Raw genomic sequence first — 18,367 nt, 5'->3', positions numbered from 1 at the left:
AGCATGCTCATCCTGATTATTTGGGTTAGGCCAGGAAAATCAGTTTGTTGCATTGGTGATGGCATGGGGTTTCAGTAGCAGTTTGGGAGCACAGGAAGCAAAGAGAGAGACAGCCATTTTATTTTAGGCTTATGCTATACATTGAGATTCATTATACAATTTTTCCCCTAAATTAATACAAAAATAGTAAAAATAGGTTAAAAAAAGCCTAAATGAAAACCCCTGACATCTTGCAAGCCATTTATTTGATGCACAGATTAAGACCTCTTGGAGCTTAAATAATCTAGAATTGTTTCTGCCGATCTTTTTGTTTTGGTTTGTTTTGTTTTTCCCAAAAATTAAAAAAAAGGGTAATGACTTGCAGAATGCCAACGACATCAGAACAATTTGTGCCTGAGAAGCGGCTGCCCCAGGCAGGCGCGCGTGATGCTGAGGTGCCCTCTCTCCAGGCAGGAAGCTGTGCCAGGACAACAGGGCAAGGGGTGGCATGTCAGGGCACGCCATTCTGCTCCAACCCACGCACCATAGACAGGAATTTGTGTTCAAACGCCCTCCTGGGATACTTTTGCCATCTCTTTCTCAAAAAAATCCCAACCAAACAAGAAGTTTGCCGTTGAGCTTTCCTGGCAGTGGATGGGTTTCACGAGGGCTGCCTGGAGGCTCATCCTCCCCACAGTTTGGAGCTAAAGTTTCTCCCTGTTCTCTAATAAGATTGGGCAAGGGGGATAAGGTTGTCCTCCCCACTCCACTGAGCTGGGGTCGCTGGGGGTGCCCTGCAGTGATGGTGTAGTGCCTGGCCATGGGTGGAAGATGCTTCCCACCTTTGGGAGGGGGAAGGAGAAGCGGCTCTCCCCACTCCCCGCCTCCTCATCAGACTTGTGTGCACCCCAGAAAGGCTTACTTATTTCACAATATTTATAAGAAAATAAATGACAAGTACTTTTTTTGTGATAAATGTAGGGATAAAGCCATGGAAGAAATACTTTGTCCCTACACAGCTAAATTTTACAATCTGATTTTTATGGATTAGTGTCTTAACATGTGCAAAGGCAGGGGAGGAAAAGGCCCTGGGTAGTTCTTTCCAACCGAGAGCTTCCATAAAGCAGTTTCCTACAGGGCTTGTGCCTTACCATGCAAGAACTGGTTCAGCAAAACCCGGCAGCAGCGCTGCCACAGTGTGAGAATCCTGAGGAGCTGTTCCTGCACGGGAGCTGATGCTCTGCAGGCTGCACACCCCGGGAACCCTCGGGTAGGGCTGTGGCATGGGGACATGGGAAATGGCACCACCACAGCCCCTGGTCTGGCATCCCCAGTGCCCACACAGCAGTGCCATCCCTGCCCCTCCCACACTCCCATCCTGCAGTTCCCAACCATGCCAGAGGAGCTACTGTAACTGGAGTCCACAGCAAACCCAGAGCTGACTCCTATTGACCCGGCTTCCCTTCCCTGTATCTCCCTGAACATGCTATTTGCTTCCCGAGTTAACAAAACAGGAAAAAACAGCACTTTGCTAAGTCTTGAAGTCACCAGGTCTTCTCCCACAACCCACTTGCTTTGCTCTCTGTTTTTCAGAGAAGCCAGTCTTCCTTCTGGACTCCCCTGATCTCTGCCCAGTCATGCCTCCAATTAGTTTTGTTTTCCCTTTGAATAAAAATAAAGGTGTTGGCTGATGTGGGATTTCATGGCTCACAGGAGGACAGTCAGCCTAGAAAAAAGCATTTAAAAGTACACCTTTCAATTTACAGTACATGTTTTACCTGAATTCAGTGCTGGCTCAGAAAGCTTCTGAGAGCAGATGTGAATCCTCTCGTGACTCAACATAACCTCAGGCCACTTTGATACTGTATTCCCTCCAGGTTCATGCAGTTGACCATGATAAGTGTATTTGCTTGTCTTTGGAAAAGAAGCTCTTTTTCTTTGACAGACAGGTTTTTCTCCACATCTCCTGCTCTTATTTTAATCTAACTAGAACACTTCCACATTTCTGCTTTGGGCAGAAAATTCTGTCTTCATCAATTAATTTTTATGGCATAGTTATTCCACCTATAAAATTTTTTTTTTCTTTTTTTTTTTTTTTTTTTTTTTTTTTTTTTTCTTTTTCTCCAGTTAGAGTAATTGTAAATTGAAAGTGGACTTGTGCTAACACATCAGAAGGGATATTACAAGAAAACTGGATTGATCTTGAGGGCCATATGCACATAGGTTGGCTCTTTTCCCCCATGCTTACCCTGTAGTAAAAATATACTGTACGCCATACTTTACTGTATGGAAATTTTAATGTTTGTAGAAGACATATGTGCTCAGTGAGCTATAGTCCTACATAGTCTTGCTAGCCTTAGCTAAAACTTTAACTGTTAGATTTTAGTCAGTGCCTGACAGCATATAATGTTCTACTCTGTTCTACTCACCGAATTTATAAAAAAATTGGATCATCTATATTGCAAACAAAACCACAGTGATACCTGGGCTAAAAAGCCACTTAAGAGTATGACAAAAATTGGCTTAAGCCTAGGTAGTCTTCCAAACTGGAGGTTCACCAGTAAGGGTAAAATCTTATGCACAGTTAGCCACTGGGAGTGCTTTGGACTGAGAACAGAGTGCTGCATCTGCACCTACTGATCAATCGGCACAGGGAGGTCCATTGACTTTGGTGAAGATAATTGCTCCAGAGGAAAAAGTTGTAGGGGAGGAAGGCCAAAGTGGCTTAGCATAGTCTGAAACCTTGAGAACATGGTTCATGTTGAGGTATTCAAGCTACCTGCAGAGAAGGAGCATTTGGTGCATCCCTCAGACACAGCAGGATTCAGGCAGAAGTCTCACGGACCTGGGGTGAGTGCACCTTGGACACTTCCGTGGCTGTACCTTGCCAACCCTGGAGGTGGGAAACAGAATGGCAGCTTGATGTGAAACACAGTGAAAAATGTATGTAAGTTGGTTTTGGCTCTGTTCTGGGTTTTCTCTCTTTTGGGGATTCTCCAGTCTCCTGCCTGCCCTATCCCTGTGTGCAGAGGGGCATGGCTCCTCTTCTCCATCCCAGTTTTGGGTGGCTAGCAGGAATTACTGCTTACTGCAGAGGGTAACATGGCATTGGAGGAGAACTGCTGGGAGAGGAATCTGCCCTAAAAGACTTTTAGGAATGGGCTGGACAAACATCCTTCAGAAAATATTTAAATGTTGTTGGCTCTGCCTTGGGGGCAAGGGCATGAACTGCATAATTTCTCACCCTGCCTTCTGTGGACACTCAAGCCTCTTCTGCAGCACTTTGTCACAGTAATGCCTCCACATCCTTTTTCTGACAGGTTTGGAGATAGAGAAGTAATTTTATCCCTGGTTTTATCACCATTCTTGAAGATCTCTGAAGGCCTCACATGGTGAGATTTAATAAGAGATCTGTGAAACTGCAAACTTGTCTTTGGACATCTCTTTAAAGATGCTCCTGTCTGTGCACTGCAATTAGATGTGAGGAGGTTTATGGTAACTATCTTGGCATCTGGTGTTTGCAAGTGATAGCACGAGGGATTGCAGAGGTGTAAAATCAGTGTTTGCCATGTATTCCTCCCGGCAGTGTACAAACAACCTCTTTGACACACATCCCATTTCCAAGCGTCCCACAAGCCAGTAGATTACTGCAGAGGAATTGCAATTCCACCGTAACTCTCAGCTAATTTGCTAATGCCCTCAGAAGTGTAAAAGCCACAGCACCTGCCCATTGAACAGCCAGGGTGACTGGTATTTAAACAACATACTGACGATCATAGAAAATCTACAGTGAAGTATATTTAAGGAGTATTTTTTTGGCTGGAAAACATAGCCCCAAGCCTGAGTCTAAAGAAAACAGGGGGAACAGATCTTTTTCCTAGACTTACATCCATTTGGCTGTCTTCAAGGTGTCTGCCTGTGTTCTGCCAAGGCTGAAGTTGTTACAGCTTCCCAGCTGCTACTAAAGCAACTGTTGTTTACTTAAGCAAAGAGCCTGTGCATTCCTGGACACAGCTTCCTTTCTTCTGGTTAGAGAAGGGACTTATCCAAGGGAAAGTAAATGTTGCCAGCTGCACTGCTGACTTGTTTTGCTAGTGAGAATGTAACGTTTTGCTTCAGGGCAAAATATCTGGTTATCTTATTTTCTGCTAGGAAGGATGCATCAGAAGTATCTCTTTGCTTGAAAATTAATATTCAGTAGGTGGCATTTGCAGGTTTTGCACAGGGCATTTGGGGGTCACTGGGATTTGGATGCTTAAGAGACGTTTCATGCAATGAAGCACATCCTGGATTTGTGACCATGGACATCCTAGTGACTACACAGGTACCACAGGCAGCCTCCTGAGCCACGGTGCTCCCAGTGCTCCAAGCCCCACGGCTCTTGCAATACCCCTCCAGATACTGTAATTGAAGCAAACTTTGTGCCAAATGCTGGAAACCTTTCAAGTACTATTAGTTTCCTCATGAGCTGCAAAAGGGAGTTTGGTTGGAATACATTCATGTTGCACCACAAAGCAACAGTCCATATGAAACCACCTGACACACCAGGCCAGCTTCCTGCTATTGGGTTTTTACAGGCAATGTATGGTCAGAATTCTCGCAGCAAAACCTACAGAATTGGCTTACACATCCCCACTAGGGTTCAACCACATGATAAAACCTTGCAGTAATGAGCCTGTCGCTCTTAAGGATGGAGGGGGCGGAGGAGGGAAGAGATGCTGCTTTATCTGTATTACTCCACATCACAGATGCTGACAGAATTATTGATTTAGAACTCACGGCTCCAAAAAGACTTAGTAATGTAATATTTTTAAGTTCTTTTTTTTTTTTTTTTCCTCCTTTTTTTCTTTTTTTCCCTCTCAGATGTGATGTTTTTGATAGACCTTCTAGATATGGGCTCTTTGGGATGTTGTTAAACTTGCTGCTGCTAAACCACAGTCCCAACCTTCAGCTTGTTCCACACAACTCTTACTGTCCACTGTCTCCTGGAAGAGCCCATAGCTGCAAGGTCTATTGCTTTACAGGTACTCTAGGAAGCTGGAGGGATTTAGTTATACATTATGTAAAACTACCCACTAATCCTCTTAGTGTGCATTACCAGTGAATGGCCTGAAATAGGCTCTCACTGAAAGAGCCCTAACATTCACTTTCATGATGACATTTTAGTATTTGAGGTTTGTATCATGGATTTTGGTGCTGAAATATTCAGTACACCATCTTCTGTCTGCTGCTAGATCCACTCACATATCTTAGTAGAGTGCTAACAAAATTACAGTTGGTAAAGCAGATTACATATTTAACTAGTAGTGAGACGTATAAAATAGAATTATATATTTTCTAGAGTGACAGAGTCACATAGATCTTTTTGTTCCTTTTTTTTGTTCTTTTTTGTTTTTATAAGAAAAAGAAACAGCTATAAAACCATGATTAAAAATGTTACAAGGGATGATTTCCATTTTAAAATAATGATACTTTTCGGAAAAAAAAAACGTGATTCATAACATAAAAGTGTTTGGAAAGCACTTGGTTGCTGTGTACTGCCTTCTTTCCCAGTACAGTTTGCTATCTTTTATATAGTCTTGCATAAATGTTTAGATTAGGGGAGAAAAGAAAAATTAAATGTGATGGCAAAGACTTTTAAGAGCTGACTCACTGACTTGAGTTATTGCTGTGCAGAAAGTTTGTAAAGCCTTTACATCCAGCGAACATTTAGTGCTACTTCAGCCTTGACAGTTGACCTTTCAACATGATTTGGTTTAGCCACAATAATTGCAGCATCTGCAGTACAGGCGATGCAGACGACTGCTTAAGAACCCAACTTCTTCCATTAGATCTTACTTCATGCATCTAAAATTTAACCTCTCTTTGCAGGGGTGTGCAAATTCTCCCATATTACCTGTTATAGGAAGTGAGCAAGGTACAATACCCCAGCTCTTTTTATTTATTTTTTAAATTTATTTTTAATTTCTCCCATAATTTTGAATATTCCTGGATTTAGCTTAGAGGAAGGAGGAGAAAACCTCCAGTCTCCTTCCTGTCCCCACACATTTAGTCAGTACTGGTTTCTTTCTTTTCTCTCAGTAAGACCTAGTGTAAAAAAGCAACCAACAAATCAGATTAGACTGTTGTAATTTGGTCAACCACTCGGGTGCTATCCATATCCACCATTTCAACACACTCTATTTCCTCACGGTTTTCAGGATTCTTCTTCTCTTTCCTCTTCTTCTTGGAGGGTGGCAGGAAAGTCAGTATCACAGGTAAAATGGCAAAGCAGTGAAAGAAGGTGACTAATGCTATTAAAAACAAGCACCTGAACAGTGTACGGGTCAGATTTGAAGGCACAGCTGCAAGAGGAATCAGACCAACAATATAGCAGAGGTAGCTCTGCAAAATAGCTACCCCATGCACTTCCAGGGCATTTTTCACCCATTTAGTTCTTGTGAACTCTTTGCCCAGGACAAAGGTTGATAACAGTGGAGCACAGTTGTCAATTGTATAATTAATTCCGTAAATTAAGCACAGCACAGAAATACAATCTAGTTCCACTTTCCACAAGGTCATAAAACCTATAACTCCAAATTCAACCGAGGCAACAGTTAGAGTGAGCCAGACATTGATCAGAGAGTCTGCCACCAGGAATGCAGAGAAGAAGAGCAGAAATAAAGCACTAATGCAGGAGTTTTGTAAGGGGGCTCCCACTGAAGAGGCATAACGATCCATGTACACAAATGATGGATTGAAAACGATGAATTTCACCTTGGAGGTGAGCGAGAGCTTCCTCAGGGTCTCCAGGAGGTCATAAAGTTCTTCTCTCTTGGTTTCCATTGTCTTGGCCACCAAGAACATCCTGGAGGCCACAACATCAACTTCATTGTTGTATTTCTTGGAAAAGATGATATCCTCTGAAAAATGGGCAAACTGAGGGGTCTTCAGGAAGGAGTTCCTCAACATGTCAGTGAAATTCTTCTTCGGCAATCCAGTGGATATGTTGAGTTTCCTAAGGTAATTTAAGTAGCTTTCGAACCAAGATATCCTCACAAAACCCTTGGTATACTCCAACACGTCCTCCTGGACACTGGTGTTCCAGTACTCGATTGACTCGTAGATGTAGAACCCAATGACTGGGCTGTAGTTACTGAAATACTTCTGCTGGGCAGTCGTGTACTCGATGGTCCGAGTCGCAGTCGCTACGATGTTGCTCAGGTCTGACCCCTCACTGACCTGCAGGTAGCCCATTAAGGCAAATGAAATATAAACAAGGTAAAAGAGAACTACAAAAGGCTTGACGTAAGTGTTTGTTATCCAGTCACAATAATAGCGTTTCAGGAACCACACCAAAAGATGACTCTCGTAAGTGTTCGTTTCCTCTGAATCATCCGTGTCCTCACTGAATCTGGCTGTTAGAAGAAACCTATACCATGCAGGCTTCTCTTGCAATACCTCTGGCTTTGGTACCTTTCTGCAGAAGATACTATGCTGGTAGTTGTTTTCTATGTAGCCAGTAAACACCAGGCTGGAACCATAAAAGGAGAGTACATAGAGGTAGTTGAAGAAAATTGCAATACAGGAATTGCAGCAGAAAATCCTGGCTGCTTCAATGTTAGTGAAGGGACTGGCACCTATTCCAAAAGTGACCAGGTACATGGCAGTGGTGAGAGAAAACGAGAGCATGGAGTCTGCAAATACAGCTGCAGTCCTCTCTTTAACGTGTTGGTCTTCTCTAGTTTTTCTCCAGGAGGACAACATTTCAAAAGTCCCATACAACCCATGACCTACAATAGAGAACAAAGGTAGTGTTTAAAGTATTCAGATCCTGAATTGCACAGAAAAAAGGTAACGTGGACATGCTAAAATGCTCAAATGAGACACAGCTGGATGCTACCAGTGCTTGAAGGAAATATCCTGCAGAAGAGAGAAATGATTATGGAGGTATAAACCACAGAAGTGTGTTTGCTACCTGCTCAGCAAACCTTCCTGCCAGAGCTCGAGGAGAGTTCTGCGCTGCTGGCACAGGATTCATGGGTTAAAGAAATAGGATTCTTTTACTCTGCTTGGCTGTTTTGTTTCATTATTTCCAAGTGCCTGTGATGGAAGATGCTTTCAAATTAGTTTTTCCTGGTGATGGTATCTGATGGTATCTGTGCTGAAAACAAAGAAATATGACCTTGAAGTGCCTATGCTGGAAGCAGAGCATTAGTTGGCTGCCTTGTAGAAAATCTGTAAAAAATGAAAATTCCACATAAGCTGAAAATTATCAATTAAATCAGTTACTGATTTCTCCACTTCCTGTACAAATTTTCCATCAGGAAAAAGAAATCCTAGAAAAGAAACAAACAAATAAAAGCACAAATAAATTTTACAGAAGGAGAGCGGTAAAATGGACATGAAGCTACTTAAGGCATTGGTCTTCTTTATATATCTACGACCTTATAAAACCAAATACAGCCCTATATTTCTTGGCAAAGCCTACATTTTGTAATGTATTTAATTGACTCTTAAAATTGATATACCGTTCACAAAAGGAAAAGAAAACCTGTTGACCTAAAATCCTGTGTTTAACCCCCACGTGTAGGTAAATGAGGAAGAGTACATGCTTTATTTTAATTGCTGGTTGGTTTTAATCCCTTCCTCTGGCAGTTTCTATGTTGTGAAGATGCATTCGGAGGACAAATACCTCTGCTCTCTGGTAGTGGACCTGAGCTGGGAATGCAACCATTGACCATCTGCCAGGTGAGAGGAGCTGAAGTAAATATGGTTTGATGATTTACACAGAGATAAACAGAATATAGTCTTTGTGTCACACCTAAAATGTGAGATGGTAATATTTTCTCATAATAATTCATTATAATGTTCATCTTCACTTAAGAGATCTTTTACATATAATCCCAGTCTCTTTGCTGCCTTTTAGTTCCTCCTTGTTCTTTTGCTGATTTTGCTTTTACTTGTCTGCTTCTCTGGTCTGCTCTTTGATTATCTCCAGAAATTCCCCAAAGTCAGTCCACTGTGTTTTGCTCTTACCCATCTTCTCTGATAGTACTACATAAAATGATCAGTGCTAAATTAGTTGCTGATAACACTGAAGTGCAATCACTGAACTTTTGAAGCTGATACTCCAGTCAGGAAGGTCAAGGTAATTCACAGATCTGTCTTAGAATTCAGGCTGTCTGCAGAGTACCAAAATTGCTGTATCAGCTCTGTTCTCTCCACCTGTAGACAATTTTCACTTTTGCTACAAGGGCTATAAATACAAGTCAAGAAACCCCGAGCAAATGAGGTGTTTTGAAGAACTGGAACACCACACGATATATTAGGGATGCTGGAACTAGATGATCTTGAAGGTCCCTTCCAGCAAAAACCATCCTATGATGCTGTGAGTCCATAACCATGTTTATTCTTAAATGCCTCATACAGGCTAAGTATTTAATTAACTTGTTAAAATAACCATTTTGGGGCCAGCACCTTTCACTATAGGGACAGTTGTTGCTGATTCACTCCACCTTCCTGAAATCTGTGTTTTGACAGATGGCAGAGATGGTCACTGTTATGCTGAAAAGAATAGGTATGGGGTATTTTATAAAGAAGTCACAATACAGAGCTCATAAGTTGAGACAATAGGACAGCTAGTGTATCTCCTTATCACCTGGTGTTTAGTGTAATGAAGTCCACACTCTCATGTATATCAGATATTTTACCTATTTTGTTATTTAGAATCGTGGCATGGACCTCAAATGTCCAATTTGTAGCAGTATTACAGACCTGGCTTTGGCATTCATCTTAACTTTCCCCAGCAATGTTTTACAGCTGCTTTCAGAGGCCAGGTCAAGACTGTCAATTTGATAACTAGCACTGTGCCCCCTCTTAAAGCTAATGGGGAATACTGGAACTCCCCAGACATAAAATCAAGCAAAAAGCACAATCAGTGACTGGCACCCTGTTGCTAATTATGCTTCAAATAGTTATGTTCTAGGCTCAGTAGGGAAAGCTATTAAGCTTGCTTTCAGTGTGTTCTTTGTAAAGACAGACTGACCTTTATTTAAATGTAACTGATCACTTGCCAAAGTAGGGAGTGAGAGGTTTAATCCATTTACGGCTCCCATGAGTCCTGCAGACAGGCTCGTCTGCGAATTTCACATGGCATCATACGTATTAGCATTGAGTGAGCAAAACAGAATAAAATGAGGTCATTGAATATTACAAATTACTTCCATCATGAGCTTTAGCTATAGCATGTTTTTATTAAAAAAAAAAAAAGAAAAAAGAAAAAAAGAAAAAAAAAATCAGCATTAATTGGCTCTTGCCTAAAAATACTCAAATAGCTATATTAATTTGCAGAACCTTTGACTCTGCAATGAGAGAAGGAAATTATAACCAGTTAAATATGATGCTGAACATGATGTTTTAACAGGTATAAGGCTTTGGATAATGCTTGATAATGTGACTTCTGATACCACATTCCTTATTTAAGCAGGAAAGATAAAACCACAATTTGCTCTTACATAATCTTCAAGACTACCCTAAAATGGAATCTGATTTAGAGAACTGCTCAAGTAAATGCATGAAGAGGCGTTACCACATGTGCTCCACAAAGTCAAGAGAAAAATATTTGGATACTCTCCTATTTTAGGATAGGTTCCTTTTGTTGTTTGCTACACAATCTGTGTACTAGGAGCTGGTATTTTCCTTCAATTGTACAGTTTGTGATTTCTCTGTCTACATCTTTGATAGCTACCGAATTATCATTTACATTTAGGAGGACGTACCTAAATGACAAAGTTGCAGACTTTTTGTACCAGTGGCACTCTTGACCTGATCCAGTCTCCTCTGAGAAAAAAATTAGGCCCAAACTCAAGCACAAATTAGGCTTGATAGTCAAAAGATTAGCTGTATTTAGCTAGGATGGGACTTACCTAACCCAATTTAACTCTCTAAATACTCACTGTAAACACAACTTGAGTAACAATCTCCAACACTGTAACTCGCTGATGTTCATATAAGTCTAACCCACAGAGACTAGGGCAGCTATCTCCATGGAAGCATTTTGAGAGAATTTCACTTCTCTGTCATTTCAGAGTTTTCATTTTTTGTATCCCTAATCAATTTGCACCAACTACCTCTATTTCTCTCGCTGTTGCTACATCTACTCCATGTAATACTAATGAGACTAAGGCAATTTTTGCCATGTAAATAAATTCTGTAATTGCTTCAACTGATTTTCCCTTTTTAATAGAGATTTAGCCACAAATCTGTAATCATTTAGAGCAACTTGTTCATTATTCACGGTCATTCAGTAAATAATAAATATGAACTCAAACAGCTAATGGGCTACAGGAGATCTTTTCCTGCTGACATTTGCTGTTATGATTCACTGGTCATGCCCTACAGTCAGGCTGTACAGTCACAAGCTAACAAGAAGCACACAGCAAGATGGGAGCTTTTTAAGAAAAAAGAGGTTCAGGGTCAAAGGAAAATGTTAAAGGGATAGGAGAAGGGTATTGGACAAAATGGGAATCAAACTTTTTTTTTCTTATTCTTTTTCTGCTACTTTGAATTTAGGATACTCCTACCATGTGTTAGAGGACTGAGAACAGACATTCTGATTTTTGTAGCCAAGGAAAATGAAGAAGAAAATTCCTGTTGATGCTGAGGATCTCACAGGTTTTTCAGCCTGGGATGGGCTACCTTTCATTTTAGAACCTGGTAGTAATAGTAATACTACCAATAAACCAAATAAATTAGGCTTAGCTTGAATACAGCACTTTTATGAGTAGCCAGAAAATGCTATAAAAAGTTTTCATTTGCTTCCTTCAGAAACAAATCGTGCAATTACACATGCTCTGTGAAATCAATGCAGAGCATACATCAGAAAAAAGCACTTGTAGGAAGTTGTGAAAACGAAAGCAAAATTTTCTGTTCCTTAAAATTATCGAACCATTTACCTAATTTTAAAATACTACTTATGTGCAGGCACTGAAATAGTTCTTTTTAGTATGATTTTCAAACCCGAAAAAAGAAATGCATCCTTTCCCCTGTTAAGTGGTTGTTCAAGCAAGAGGCCTTCACAAACTGGCATGGGCAGCTCAGGCTTAGTGTTGGCTCTGCTCCTAACTGCAAATGGTGAGACCAAAGCAGAGAGAGGAGAAGGGATTTAAGCAGCTCTAGAGCTCAGCAAAGTGGTCAGCAAAGTGACCTTCTGATCACCGGAGTCACAAACCAGATCTCTATTTGTTTGGCTTAGATGCTTAGCTGAAACAAGGGCTGCTGCCTGCTTTTGTGAAACAAGTGAGGGGTATGCCCAATTTTGCACTAAAATCATGTGAAGTTTTGATCTAATTGTGGTAAGATGAGGCTTGGATATCTTCCACCAGAGAAATTAAGGGGAATGACCAAGAAAGAAGTTTTTGGTTCTTCTTTTTGCACTTTTACCCAACTATGAAAGTAGAGAATAGCACACTGTGAGTCTCATCTTTTCTATCCTTATTGTTTTGAAGGTTGTATGTCTCTGTAGGTGTTTGATACTTGAGTAAATCTCTCTGAGTGAAATGTCACTTACAGGTTGTGAAGTTCCAGCCTTGTGTGTGGAAGGTCGCATTTCAGGGGTAATAGATTTTATCAATCCCATTTTAATGCGGAGGCACACAAAACACTAATAACAACAGATGCACCCCTAAGGGAGGTTGAGTGCTGCACCAGGATGTGTGGTGCCCATTAACTGCCACAATTAACACCAATAAAACATCAAACCATCTTCCAGAGGGAGCACGCTTCACTAGTGGCAAAGCTGGGCTATGGGGTGTTTCTCCCTTCTCAGGCATTACTTCCCCTCTCCTACTGAAGTTTTCTGCTCCCACAGGGCTACTAATTCACCTATTTTAGTCCACACTGGAACAAAAGGAATGGTGGGGATCAGAAAGTAGCCCTTTTTTTTTTTTTTTTTTTTTTTTTTTAGGTTACTTTTGGAACAAAATCTTTTCCTGATGCTGATGGCACATAAGACTGTCTGAAATGGGTAATGACTCATGGTAGGATATATGGGAGCCTTGTAAACTGGGTGGGTGAAAATTTGAAGTGGAAGCATGCTCTGATGGAACTTCTGAGGTTAAGTGTGGATTTTGATTTAAAGTTTTTGCTTGCACCGTAAGGCTGCATCCCCATAACACTATCAGTTCAGCTGGACCAATGTTGTCCCATTCAGGCTGATTTAAGCTTGAAATCACCCCACTGAACTGGAGCACTTGTCTGCAAGAGGAATTTAGTGTCCTGTGAGAAAGGGTGTGAGTGTACAGAGGGCAAACTAAGCTGCACCAGCTTTCATTGTGGATATCTGTGAAGCACAGCTTGATTCACATTCAAAGTGGAGTGAAATATCATCCTCAGAGACAAACACCAGATGAATTAACATGAAATGGCTAGGATGCTGTAAATTCATATCCCAGCTTGCTGCCAATGCAGGCAAGGTCTCAAGAACTGCTCTTGTGCAAAAATAGTACACAGGAGATCAGAATCATACCGCTGGAATTGCCCTTTCCAAAATGGTACCTGCAATAACATATGATATAATGAAGGTGCAATGAATTTTCCTAGCTGACAGTATTAAAAATAACAATGTGCACCGCTCAACTCTAGGACTGCTTTCCACAGTCAATGTCAACAAAGAGGCTGAGATAATTTCCCCCTGCTGACTTATTTTTTTCCAGCTAGATCAGTGATCTCATCAGCTCCCATCTTCTGACAAGCCAAGTGAAACCTCTAATCCGGACTCCCTTTGTCACAGGAGTTGCAATCAACCAGTTGTTGACTAAATACCCGGCCTGCCTCATGTGGCCTCTCCCAGCAGGCACAATTTCAGCCCAGAACATACAGCAGGCTCAAACTGCTACTGAATGTGACAGGCAGAGCAAGAATATTTGCATCCAGCTGAAGCAAACATCTGGCTTCATACCCCGTTCTCACTAAAATAATAAAATACTACAGCTAAACGAGATCCTTCAGCACGCAGACAGAATCAGCACCAAGCATAATTTATACAACACTTTTCACTGAGTGGATAACAATTTAAAGCAAGGGTTGAGCTGACCAGCTATACTGTCATTATTAACATGCTGTTGTAACAAACCCTAAGCAATGTCCAACTTTGTGGTCCGTAAATGGTGCAATACTCCAGTTTTGCTGCATGAATGTCAGACCTGAAGGAGGGTGTGTGTTGCTGAACATCCCACAGTGCAGACTTGTCTGTCCCAAACATTTGTGCTGAGCTGAGAAAATGCACTGTGAATCCTACTTGCTTTTCCTACACTGGCCTGTTTGTGGGAGCCCAGTTCACAGTGTAGAGTAAAATCCTAGAGGATACTAACATCCTGTAAGGTACTCATCTAAACAACTGTGTTTCCAGGCAGTAATGTTCATCTCAGGGGACTTGTAGTCACAAAGGGACTGCAGGCTGTGGACAGCTGAATTGTGTTAAATGCATCCTCTTTGGCGAAGTGATTGAAGTCCCAGCCACACAAGCACAGCCTGACCTCATTTCATAACTCCAAACACAGGTCCAAAGGCCAAGTAAGCCTGAATGCTATGTGCAGGCACGGTACGTGGACTCAGGACACATGAAGAGCAACATGGGATGGGATAAGGTGTAAGCACAGGCTGTACACATGGCAGTGCTTTATTTACCTCCTGTCACACAGACTCTACATGTCAGTATTGAAACTACATTACAGGTATGACAACATACCTCAGAGACATGGTAACAGTACTGTTGGGTAGATTCAGTATTTGCAATTATTGTTTTAAAGGCTACTAAATTTTACACATATTATCACCTAAGATATACTACGGCTGCAGGTACTAACACCTGACTTGGGATCTTCCCAATAGAGAAACATACTGAAATTAGGTAGGTGAGTCTGTTAGGTATCTAGGCATGAAACCATTCAATCATGCCTCATTTGCCTTTACATTTAATTATTAGCCATTCACCCTCAAGTCTCAGGCTGATCTCTCCAACCGTGTTTATAAAAGCACTGCCCATCCCAGTCAGAAAGCCCCATGCACGCCCAAATATTCCTCAACTTACTACCAGCATCAAAAACACAGTATCTTGGTGCATGCACACCAGATAAAAATCTGCCTCAGTCTCTGGAAAGAGAGTTGTGTTTTGTGCTGTATCTACTTGGCAACAAAATAAGAGAAACCAAAATGTTTAATAATATGCTCTCAGAATCTGCTGCCTTTCACAGCTGTGGGTGGCTGTGCCCACAGAAACGCACCCTGAAGAAAAAGAGTCCCTGTGCAGCGCCGGCTGCCTTGGTTGGTGCGTGCAGAGAAGATGTCTTCAGCTGGTGCTCAGTGCTTCACACTGGGAGACCACAATGGTATTTTCAGTCCTAGATCCTGCTGGAAGACTCTCCGGGCCATTAAGCCTACGCTCAAATTGCTTAATGCACAGTCAGGAAAATGGGGCGTGTCTGGAAAGCCAGCACAAGGTTGAGGCCTCATTTAGGTCTTGTGCAGCACTGCCAGTCACAAAAGGGGAGTAGGCTCCTCATAAGACTCGTACAGATCTGCTGCACTGGAGTAATTTAGATCCCAGTCTTCTGGCAATGAATGTCTGCCATAATATCTTACATTTTTAAACTGAGCTTTTGGAAATGGAGCACCCAATCAACTCTGCCCTCCTGTGAAACAGTCTGTTTTGGTCAGGTGTAGCCCTTTCTGACCTATACTAAAAAGCACACGTTTGCACAAAGCAGGCACAGACAAAATGAAATCACCCCCTCGGTCTCACCTTAAACTGTGGGGACACAGTCAGCAGTGCTTGGGGGCATGCCAACTATAAACTCCCCAGGACTATTTTTTATCATGACAAACAAACAACGAGCTAATGTTTTAGAAAATGGTACAAGTCATAAGCTAATTTTAAAACCATGATCACATATTACATATATATATATATATGTATGTATAAAAAAATCCATGATGACACGTAACTATTGAAATGAAAATCATTCTACATATAAATCTAGCTTTGAAGGAATACATATACATACACAAGACACACATAAACATTCTGTAATTTTTCTATCTATATAAGGGGAAAAGAAACAATGTGAAGTATTTTAATTAAGTAGAATTAAACAATGCCTTGGTATTCATAGTCCTAGATTTCACCACAGTCCCTAATCAGCAATGGTGGTAACACGGTTCATCACTTTTTATTTTTGGAGTATGTGTATTTTAGAGCTATTTACTAATAAAAAAATCTTATTATTTAATATTGCATTTTCAATTTTTTTTTTCAAAATATACCAAATTCTATTTAAATTAACAGCCTCTTGTTATAATGATTATACATGCAATTCAGCACTTACACGGTTAATCCTGAATAGACGCATTGATTTCAATAAAATAAAATTATTGATTTAGGTTTTGGGAGAATGATGGATATTTTTCTTTATCATCCTTTGTTTACTTTTGAAACAATGTAATATTTGAGATTTTGTTGTTACAGTGATAGCAAGCATGTCATATAAATACATTTTAAAAACAGAGATACATTTGAGAGAAAACTTGAGCGGCTCTTGTGTTTTGATAAGCAAACTAAGTTATAGTTCAAAATCTACTTTTATATATAAAGAAAACATTTAATTCCATTTAAAAATCAGTGAAGGGTTGTTTTGGCATTTAAATAGCAGGCTGTCAGCTCTGTTTAAATGTGTCACTTGCTTTCCCCCGTTTTCACAAAAGACCTGGCGAAAGTTAAAAGTCATATTTCTTTCAGTGCAACAGAAGGAGCTGCGAGTTAGCAAAATTTGGTTTTAGCTGCTGGAATATTTGTTATCTGCATGACTTGCTCATCTACTGAATCCCCAGACTTTTTGCAGGTCTGAACTGAAAGCATTTGAACCAATCCTGTGCCGTACATGCAAGTCTGCTTCTGGAGCAAACACCAGGGAACACCTGACTCTGTCTGGCCTCCAAAGGGTCTCCATGCTCCAATGTCCTCCCAGGGAATGCCTCTTCATCCTCTTTAGCTCAGAAACACCAGAAAATTCCCCAGGAAGAAGAGTGCCCTGTGTAAGCTGTTATTTGAAGAGAGGGAGAAAGCTGCAAGGAGGATGACAAGCGGAGGAGGGCAGGGGTCTGCTCGCTACTGCTGCTGGTGTGGGGTGCAGACCCCAGGGTTGGGGGGGAGCCAGGACCACCCTGGGCACCAGGGGAGCTGTACAGGATGGGAGAGTGCCGTGCCAGGACAGTAAAGGAATGACAGGTGTGGCTGGCAAGATGAATTTCCCCAAGGAGCAGGTAGCTCAAGCCTCAGTAGCTGAGGAGGTGGTCACATGTGGAGTTAGTCACACGTGGAGTTAGTTAGGAAACCTGGGCTCATCTCACATATGACATATTATGACTCATATCAGCAGACAAAATTGAAAACTGATTTTCATCACTAAGTGATTTTTGGACAGAGTTTATGCATGCTGTGTAAAAGAAGCACTTAACAGAGAGAGCCTCCTGCAACCCCCTGTGCTAGGTTAATGTTTACCATGTTGCAGAACAGCCAAGTGACACACAACAAACCTCCCGAAGACGGAGTAAGACATAGTGGATACATTTTGGGCAAACATGGTTTAAATCTGCTTTAAATTTCTAAGGCCATAAGCTAAAATATCATTTGCTTCTAGGAGTGCTGTCCCAGTGGAACATGGGCCAGTGGAAGATGGATTTGTTTACCACAATTCAAGTTTTTCCTTTTCTGGCGAGAAAGGTACAACCACAACATCTCAGGCATACACTTAAATTCTCCTGTTTTAGTGATGTTTGTCACTACTCTTACTCATAATATATAGATCAACCATATGTGAAACACAGCGTTCAGAAAGTTGCAAAAATTCAGTTAAAGCACACCCAACCTACTATTTTTACTGATTAAAAAAAAAAAAAAAAAAATTACAACTTTGGAACTCAACTTGGGCTTTTCATAAAGCATCCAGACTTATTCCAATTTATTTAATCCACCTCAGGATTCACCACCAAAGGTTTCATGACCTGAAAATGATTGGTCCCCTCTCTGCATACAAGCCTCTAGGCTATTGCCTATTTGGGAGACGTCATTTATTTGAAGCTCACAACGTGCACTATCTCTCTCACAGCCAGACCTCAAAATGAAGTCACATCAGTACTTGCTGGCATTCCCCAGGTCTTCATTGATCACCCAGGCCCAGTACATAAAGTGTACCACAAACATATATCTATATCTATATCTCTATACATACACACGTATTCTCCCTACACGTATATGCAGAGATAGAGAAAGGATTCCTTTCTTTAACCTCTGAATTTCCAGTACGTTCTCATATACATGGAAGTTTCTCTTGAGGGACTTCACTACTTGTGA

The 18,367-nt window shown here is 41.1% G+C and overlaps 1 protein-coding gene across 1 annotated transcript in view; it reads right to left on the bottom strand.

Moving 5' to 3' along the window:
• Positions 1 to 2,106: 2,106 nt before the first annotated feature.
• The window catches only part of PTCHD1 (patched domain containing 1), a 37,007-nt gene continuing 20,746 nt past the window's right edge, over positions 2,107 to 18,367 (bottom strand). Inside the window, exon 3 of the mRNA XM_040057169.2 lies at positions 2,107 to 7,751. Within this exon, the coding sequence (XP_039913103.1) occupies positions 6,097 to 7,751 (1,655 nt within the window). The 3' untranslated portion in view covers positions 2,107 to 6,096. The remainder of the gene's footprint in view (positions 7,752 to 18,367) is intronic.

This window comes from Hirundo rustica, chromosome 2, assembly GCF_015227805.2.
Source record: "Hirundo rustica isolate bHirRus1 chromosome 2, bHirRus1.pri.v3, whole genome shotgun sequence".
NCBI classification, from domain to species: domain Eukaryota; kingdom Metazoa; phylum Chordata; class Aves; order Passeriformes; family Hirundinidae; genus Hirundo; species Hirundo rustica.
The sequence above is the reverse complement of the archived record's forward strand: the minus strand, read 5'-3'. Positions and strand labels throughout refer to the sequence as shown.